An 8,973-nucleotide genomic window follows, 5' to 3' on the forward strand; every position below is an offset into this window, starting at 1 on the left:
TCAGTGGAAGGAAGAGCAGAGAGCATTATGACCTGTGCTCTAAAGGGCGTGGAAAGCACCTTATGCACATAGCCTCTTCTTGGTCAAAGGACAAATTTACTGTCATTAGGCTTGAACTCGAGGGGCTTCAGCGAGAGAGGCCGAAGGTCAGCCGATGCAAGTGGCTCAAACGGAGGGCCTCAGAGTGCCCTCAGGACTGTGGACAGGTCCCAAGATGGAACCGTGTGGGGGTGAGGCGCTGAAGGAGAATTAAATAGGCAGTCGGCCCCACCCAATTTGGCTGGCTAAAGAGCCATTGCCATTTGTCTGTGCAGGTGATCTGTTTTTCCCCATGCGCATCACTGATGCAATGCGACTCCAGGTGCACACTGTGCAGTTTATCACAGTCCTTTACAATTGTTGCTTGTCAGACTGTACGAACATGATCACTGATGTAATCCATGTCACACTGCAAGATCTGAGTTGTCATAAATATCAGACTGTTCGACAGTCAAGATGTGTTAAAAACGGACGCACGCAAGATAACTTGTCCGGAGTTTCACATCATCAATCAATGACGCGTTCGGTGAGCTGCATAACACACGGGACTGAAATGGTGGCTACAAAGAAATCTCTAACGTTAATTTTGATCATGGCTTGTCTTGAAAAACAAAGACAATTTGACGGTCGTCGTAGGAGTCACACTGCACTGTGAGTCAAATCTTCTGACATGCAGAATTTCGTCGGAGCCTCGGAGGTCAAATGTTATCGCAGCGGTCATCGGCTGTCGGTGAACATGTCAAACAGAGGAATCTTTTAGGATTTGCAAAATTTGTCTCAGAGTCAGATGGTCAAATCGTGGCCAAATTCATACAGTGTGACCCGTATCGAAAGGGAACTGAAATGCATACCGCAAACTGTTCTACACTCATAAGCGTTGACTTATGTTTTATAGTGAGATAATGATATTTTCTATCCCTTAAACCTGACCGTCACAAACATTTTAAACATTTCAGCATTTTTGAAATTTCTTAGTATATTTCATTTGTTAATTATTTATACTATATACTTGATTTATTCACAGATTAAAACCTGATCAAACCTGTAAGTGTTACTTCCATTATCATCATCAACAACACACGTAGGCTACATCTTGTTGCACGTGCGCACAGACAAGGCATGCTTTTAGGACCTCCTCTTTGCAAAGAGGCTGTTTAAATTTTCACACTGTAGGCCTATATTGATCCAAAGTGTGATGCTTGCTGCACCCAGACACTTGATCGGTTTCTCATTGTTGAGCCAGGTGAAGTCTGATCTGAAGTAACCTACCCCACAGCCACACTAGCCTACACTCTTTCAGATTTGGAGGGTTGTGTCTCCCTCTTTTGGCTTAAGTGTGTTATAGCAATTCTTCGCCCAGAAAAAGGAGAGCCAGCCAGCCAGGACAGTGATAATGGAAAAGAAACGAGAGCACAGATTTTTGTTCACATTGGCATTCAACGGCGATTTTTTTTACTGCCGCTTTATACCGATTTAAGCTTGTTTTGCTTTGTTCCTTAATATCGTCCTAACTATATATGAAAAATACCTAATCCCCTAACAAATGTTTACTGTTGAAATAAAATCGTAAACATAGACTGTTTGAACTAACTGTAGGCCTATTTTATCAGGTCGTTTGATCGTTAAGCCAATTTCATTGTCATCTCTGTAGAAATTGCGTGCTGAACCGTTTAAAACAGTGACATCAACATGATTCTTCCTCTTTCAAAGAGCATAGACGTCAAGAGATCAAAGTTGACCAGCTGAAACCGCCACGCAGTTTCTTCCTCGTTTCAAACTTTTCATTTGACTGTTGCCTCTGTAGCGTGTGTTTCTTCAACTTTTACAGCAACTTTAATGTAATCTGTCTCAGCGGGGTTTGTCGGTGGGTGTTCAGGAGACACTTCTGAGGACTAAACATTCAAGATGGCTTTACTGTTCTGCGATGCCTTTTGGGTAAGTTATTGTTTATAGTAAGCCTCTCACGCTTAAGTAAAAATTCTTACTACGGGGAATACAACTTCCTATAGTTCCATTTCAAGAATAATGGATTTTTTTGTGTTTTCTGAATTGAACTAGTAAAAATTTCCACTCTAATAAAACTTGCACTTGTTTTATAGGGTGTAGGCTTATTTCCTTTTATTAACGTCACGTTTTAAGAGCAGTTAAATTTAAAACTATAATCTTGCAAAGTCCTATTCAAGAACATTTTAATATTTAATTGTTTACTTGTTTTTAACAGTTCCCCACTGCATAGTGTCATTAGGTTGCATGTTTGGTGTCTTTTTAGGGTACAGACTTTATGGATCAGTCGGGTTATGATGCCATATTGCAGAGGTTACATGATGGCAGGCATATGTGCAAAGACGTAGAAGACCTGTTGAAAATGAGGTATGGAAAATGAGGTAATTATGTCTGTGTGTCTCTATAAATGTCTTGTGTGTGACTTCTGCTCTCCTTCACAGAGCGCTGGCGGAGGAGAAGTATGGACGAGATCTGGTGGCGATTGCTCGGAAGGCAGAAGGTCAAACCGAGATTGGGTCAGTTGGTCTGTGAATATCATGCAAACTTATTCAAATTCAAACACTCTGAATTCAAATGATGTGTTGATTCAGTGAATGCCACTTCTGAATAACTTAACTATTCCTACCTTATATTAAAATAAAACTTTTTATCTACGTATGCATTCAAAGGTAGGCCTGAAATGTATGTGTCATGTACTCATTTCACTATCTGTTTTTTATACTCAGAACATTAAAGGCATCGTTTGACAAGTTAAAAGCAGGTATTTCCTTTTATTCCTTTTTGCCTCGCACCTATAAAAATACTTGAATGCTAGAGTCCCCAACTTGAGTTGCATTGTTTTCTAGAGATTGAGAAGGCAGGAAACCTGCACATCCAACTATCTGAAAGGATAAAGGAGGAAGTTCTCAAAATCGAGGTGTTTCGAGAACACCAGAGGGAACAGAGAAAAAAGGTAAAAATAAATCAATCAAATGATCAAGACAAATTATGCACACAGCCCAGCACTTAAGATATGTTTCCATGGTTGTTGCTGTGGTTATTCAATATAGAGGAAGGAAGCTGGCACTTTCCTTTTTGAGCACAAAAACGCTGTAAATTATCACTTAAATAAACTTAGACACCATTTGTTGTATTTTGTAAGGAGTGAACACCAATTAATTAATGAATAATGCAACTGATAAAAGATAGAAACTTGTATCTATTTTCTGTCCTAATTAGCTTGAAGAGATTATTGAAAAACTTCAGAAGCCTAAAATGGTGTTGCACAAGAAGACCATGGAGGTAAGTACTGTAAATGAGATTAAAACAAGCATCTATTTTCCAACCCTAGGTCCTCTTGTTTCCCATTTTAGAAATGACTGTCATTAGTAGTTCGGGGCATAAATGAAACATCATTCTCAGGGTCCACCCAAAATTCAGTATCAGCCGAAAGAGGAAGAGAGTTAGAAACTGAAAGAAGAAACATGAATGCAGTGACTATGTTTGCAGAATGTATTTGGACATGATTAGACAGCACACATTAGATAAATGCAGGGTTTGTTCATTGGCTTAGGGTTTGAAGACTAACTCAAACATTTATTTTGACCACCAAGAAATGTGTAGAGAAAGAGGTAGGAAAGTAAAAGTGAAATAGAAACCGACGATGACAGGAATGAGAGAAAAAAAGAGAATAGCTTGGTTGGTTTGTAGGTAAGGTATGCATGCTGTCTCTGGATATAATAAGACTTGAACTTCCTGTGCTGTACAACCACAGAAACACCACAGATAGTGAGATACGTTTTAGACACACATAAAGAGCTCTACACCCCCCCTCCCTGTTCTCGATTATCTTGCACTTTTACTCACTTTGAATCTATTGTATGTCCTATACAGTCAAAAAGGTTATATGAGCAGAGGTTTAAGGAGGCTGATGAAGCTGAACAAGCAGTGGGTAAGAAGACAAACGTGAACGCCTCCACCCACCGGCAATCAGAAAAGGTGTGAGGGCGTAAACATTTAACACATACTATAACTTTTTATACACTAAAAATACACTAAGTTAAAGACCCCCTGTGGTGAAATGTTATGTTGTTTATATGTCTATGTGGGGTTTTTAATATGCTTTAAGACAAACCCTTAAAACTGCAGTGAACCAAAGTCAGTTTCAAAAACGCAGTTGGAAATCGCCTGTGTTTCTTACCTCACAAACTACCTTGTAACCAATCACGTCAACGTGCCGTAATGTCTTCTTTAGCATATCATTAACTATTCTCTGAAGCAGGGGAGTCTCAAGAGAAGCCAGGTCCTGCCCTGGTATATTTTTCTGTTGATATGAAAAATCGTGTACATTTAGCAATATATATGATGTATATTACAATGTTATGATGAACTATATGCCTTTCTCCACCAACATTCTGAGTTCTTCAAAGCGTTTCTAATGATTGTAAGAAGGCAGACTGAGATGGCGAACGTAAACATGGTTTGTGTAACATTAGCAACACATTATTAGCTGTTTGATAATGTAGTCAACCAAAAAGCTAATCATATTAATTACTGTCATGTGTCCAACGTTGTAAAGAGCGATACCATTGTGCAGCTTTAACCTCAGCCTGTGCATCTCCGAGCTGGTGCGATTGAGTGGATTCACGGGGTCTCGTATACTAAGTGAAGCAAGGGTGTAGAGTTACATTCAAGCTATTTTAAGGCATGACACATTTTTTTTCTCAAGAAAAAAAACTTTAAAATATGTTAAAAAAAAAACATTTTGGTGATCAAAGATGCGTTTTAAGGGATACAAGTATTGACTACAGGGGGACTTTAAATATTTTACAAACACTTCCTAAAGAGAACTGTTCATTTTAATTCTGGAATTTTGGGCAGTTGTGAAAAATAACCTATGGCAGGTTTGTGGTCACAGTAAGGCCAAAATGAGGATTAAACTTGTTTCAGTCTGACTGGGCATCATTTGACCTCAGTGTTGAAAGAAACTCTTAATACCATCAGACAGTGCATCACTTTCATTTCTTTAGAATAGAATCTTGTTCTGATATGTTACAGATACTGCTAATGTGTAAACTTACACTTCAGGTCAGGTCCAAATACTGAATTTGTCTATTTATCAATCTATGTTGTACTATGTTGTAGGTGATGAACAGGGCCAGATTATGCAGGCAAGCAGCCAACCTGGCAGGTTCGTGCTTACAAACTTCTCTGTTGTAATAATCCTGCTGGCAGAAGGAAGATAAATGCAATGTAATGTCTGTGTATGTTTGTTAAGATGAACATTAATATGTCTGAAAGCATAAGTGTTGATGAAAGTACATGATCCTTCAAAAATCATTTTAATATGTTGATATGGTGCTCAAGATCCATTTTTTATTATTTTAAAAATGCTTAATATTTTTGTGGAAACCATGACACATTTTTCTGGATTCTTAGAAAGTATAACAATTAAAATTAAATAAAAGTATTTATTTCTTATTTAAAAAAAAAAAAATCTTTCTGAGCCCAAACTATTGAACAGTGATGTAGATATGAGAGCTTGAGATATATCTGGAAATGTCCAAACTTTGTAAGTGAAGCAGTAGCTATTTGTGACATGTTAATGATAATGAAGAGCTGACTTCATTTTATTTCCTTTGCTGGTTCAGAAAAGCAATACAGATGGAATGTTGATCAACTAGAGAAAACTTCCCAGGACTGGGAGAGCACATACAGGAGTGCATGTGAGGTAAAGAACGTGTATACATGTAAGCAGAAGGAGTGTATGCAGAAATAAGCAAAACTTCATGATTTCTTTAGGGTGATGACTAAGTAAGATATCACACAATCTCATAGGCATGTGATAAGCAGTCATAGCACTCCGACGTTGAAGTGACTGATGTAGAACAAAGATTTAAATAAGTCAGGAAAATGTCATTGCCGAAAATAGTTGTAAAAAAATTTCTGGGTTTGTTTCAAAAGGAAGTTACATCCAACATTTTACAAAAGAAACAAGATGTTTTGTAATTTTTGTGTCGTTTTCTAGGTGTTTCAGCAGCAGGAGTCTGAGCGCATTAATATCTTGCGCTGTGTGTTATGGGATCATTGCAATCTGCTTTCGATTCAATGCGTCCGGGACGATGATGTAAATGTCCTCCTTTGTCTATCTTTATAATTACAAGCCTAGCTAAATGCTGTTTACATTTACAATTTTAACTATTTTCTTTTGTAGTGCTATGAGGAAGTAAGGAAGATTCTTGAGCAGTGCGACATCATCACTGACAACAACTGTTTCATTAAGATGAAAAAGACTGGATGTCGCCCCCCACGTAAATTCATCACATTTATCCAGATTTTCTTCAGAAATGTATCAGCTGTCTGTTTGAAGAGTTGACATAGGATGATGTGATGCTTTTAAGAAATGCTACATAAATTGACAGTCACTCCTCCATCTCTCTTCAGCTCCCATTGAGTTTCAGTGTTACTCTGACGTGGACACCAATGGAGGAGTCGGGAGGGTTGAAACGAACAGGTGAATGTCTGAATAATTAAGAATGAGTTAAAGTCCCCCTGTAGTCAATAATTTTATCCCCCTTAAAACTCATCTTTGATCACTAAAATTACATTTAAATGTTTTTTTCCTGTGGAAAAAAGTAGCTTGAATGTAACTCGACACCCTTGCTTCATTTAGTTTATGTGGCTCCATGAATATGCTAATTAGCCCCGCCTCCTCTCACTCGCGCCCGCTCACAGATTTACTCGGCCAACTTACTGAGGTTAAAGCTGCACAATGGTATCGCTCTTTACAATGTTGGACACATGACGGTAATTAATATGATTTGCCTTTTGCTTGACTATGTTATTAAACAGCTACTAATGTGTTGGTTAATATTACACAAACAATGTTCCCGTTCGCCATCTCAGTCTGCCTTCTAACAATAATCAGAAACGCTTTGAAGAACTCAGAATGTCAGTGGAGAAGGGCATATAGTTCATCATAACATCGTAATATACATCATAGACCCGCTATATTGCTAAATCTACCCAATTTTTCATATCAACAAAAAAATATTGAGATAATATAGACCCCCCTACTGGTTCGCATTAATGATATGCTAAAGCCCGCCGGCACGTTGACGTGATTGGTTACAAGGTAGTTTTTGATGTCGGGAAAAACTAGCGATTTCAAACCGTGCTTTTAAGGCTGTCTTTGGTTCACTGCAGTTTTAAGGAGAAAATACTCAGCAATGATGTTGATTTATGAATTTGCACATGGTTTGTTAAGCACAATAAAAACACCACATAGACATAAACAACATTAAAAACTTGATTTTCACCACAGGGGGACTTTAAGACATTTTTGTTCTTTGAAACTTGATCGTGAAACTCTTTCATATCTGAACTGTCTACAGATTATCTGTCCTGCTTCCAAGGATACCTTCTAGTGGTCAGTATTCCTTCTCTGAAGTCTTAAACTTATAGTTTATGCTTTAAGACATTATGCAAAGAGCATTAAACTAAATTCACAAGGAATTTTAGTGAAGTCAAGTAGTTGAATGTGGAGCATTGAGCACCGCTGTCCTTACATCACAGGCTGCCCTGAAGCTGGCAGTAATTTGAGTGGAACATATACACCGGCTCAACAAAGGGGAGGAGGAACTGAGGAAAAGTACATGGTGTTATATGATTTTAAAGCTCAGGTAAATAAATACAGTATCAATGTATTTATTTATAGTTAGTTGTTATCCCAGAGATACAAACTTGTTCAAGTATTTGTTGTTACTAGTAATACTTAGTGTTTGATTTAGAGAAATTTGATTTAGAGGAAGTAAATAAAACATGTAAAGTGTAAAAAAAACCCTGATAAGTGTAATTTTAACCAACACAGTTTGCCTGACATCCTTGTTGAAAAGTTTAAAAAGTAAAAAGCTTTATAGGTTTATAAACAAAGTTTATAGGCCTTACAGACTGATAAACAGAGTTGTGTACTCTATTCCCTGCCCTTTCTAGGAAGATGACGAGCTGTCTGTCAGTAAAGGACAAGTTGTGACAATAACTGAGCAAGGCGAGGATGGGTGGTGGAGAGCGTGGAGGGATGGAATATCTGGGCTGGTCCCTGGAACGTACTTGACCAAAATCTCACCGCACAGTACACATCTTGCTGCCACTCAGCCTGAATGTAATCCTATCAAATAGAATTTAGCAAGTTTTACTAAGATTCTCTGCAAATTATTTCAGCCTACAAGTTGATGTAGAATGAATACATTTACGTGTACTAGAAATATGAAAGATATTAGCTTTCTTCACAGGCATAAAAAAAATTATATTATGAATAATGGAAGTTATTCTGCAGCCGTTTGTATAATGATTCTATTCTACATGAGGTTTAATCTAGCTTTTATAGTTTATAGTCAGAAGTTGTATAATACAAAAAATTGTGTTGTTTTAGAATTATGAATTCTAAAGTTTTTATATATATATATGTATACTGTAATATATGTATAAAATTTGTATTAACAATTTTGTTACGTAATTACTATAGTTTATCATGGCCTATTTGTCTGGTATACAGCATAGTAATCCATTCAAAATAAATATGTGCCCTAATTTGCATTCAAGTCCACTCAAAACATGCAAAACCCATATGCTTTAGCAAAGCATAAAGACATTCAACTGAAGACATCCCTGTAATATGATCAGAAGTATCGTGAGATGAGAGATGTGCAAACATTGGTTTGAGCCTATTCGGTCACTTTGTTGGTAGTTTTTTGTGTTACCCAACTGCTAATATGGAATAAAATGACCCAAAATATGGAATATAAACAGCAGCACATTTAATATAAGAGACCAAAACTACATAAGACTAGAAAACTGTCAGTTGGCGACCACTAGTGGAGAAAGTCCCAAAATAGTTGGTACATACAGTCAAACCAAAATGTATATTCATTTAGGTCAAAGTGTCTGAATAAT

The 8,973-nt window shown here is 37.4% G+C and overlaps 1 protein-coding gene across 2 annotated transcripts; it reads left to right on the forward strand.

The window, feature by feature from the left end:
• The first annotated feature begins 1,422 nt into the window (after positions 1–1,422).
• pstpip1b (proline-serine-threonine phosphatase interacting protein 1b) lies at positions 1,423–8,616 on the forward strand. Of its 2 annotated transcripts, XM_084406124.1 has the most exons (15): positions 1,423–1,974; positions 2,309–2,409; positions 2,484–2,558; positions 2,769–2,803; positions 2,889–2,995; positions 3,262–3,324; positions 3,916–4,020; positions 5,167–5,212; positions 5,673–5,752; positions 6,050–6,148; positions 6,236–6,332; positions 6,466–6,535; positions 7,416–7,450; positions 7,597–7,703; positions 8,014–8,616. In XM_084406124.1, exons 1-15 carry the CDS (start codon positions 1,945–1,947, stop codon positions 8,197–8,199), a joined length of 1,236 nt encoding a protein of 411 aa, XP_084262250.1. In that variant the 5' UTR covers positions 1,423–1,944; the 3' UTR covers positions 8,200–8,616. The 2 variants fall into 2 exon arrangements, with proteins under 2 accessions (XP_084262250.1, XP_084262251.1); XM_084406125.1 differs by lacking the exon at positions 3,916–4,020 and having other exon boundaries at positions 1,800–1,974; positions 8,014–8,348.
• Positions 8,617–8,973: the final 357 nt, after the last annotated feature.

Source organism: Rutilus rutilus (assembly GCF_951802725.1).
Source record: "Rutilus rutilus genome assembly, chromosome: 3".
NCBI lineage: Eukaryota > Metazoa > Chordata > Actinopteri > Cypriniformes > Leuciscidae > Rutilus > Rutilus rutilus.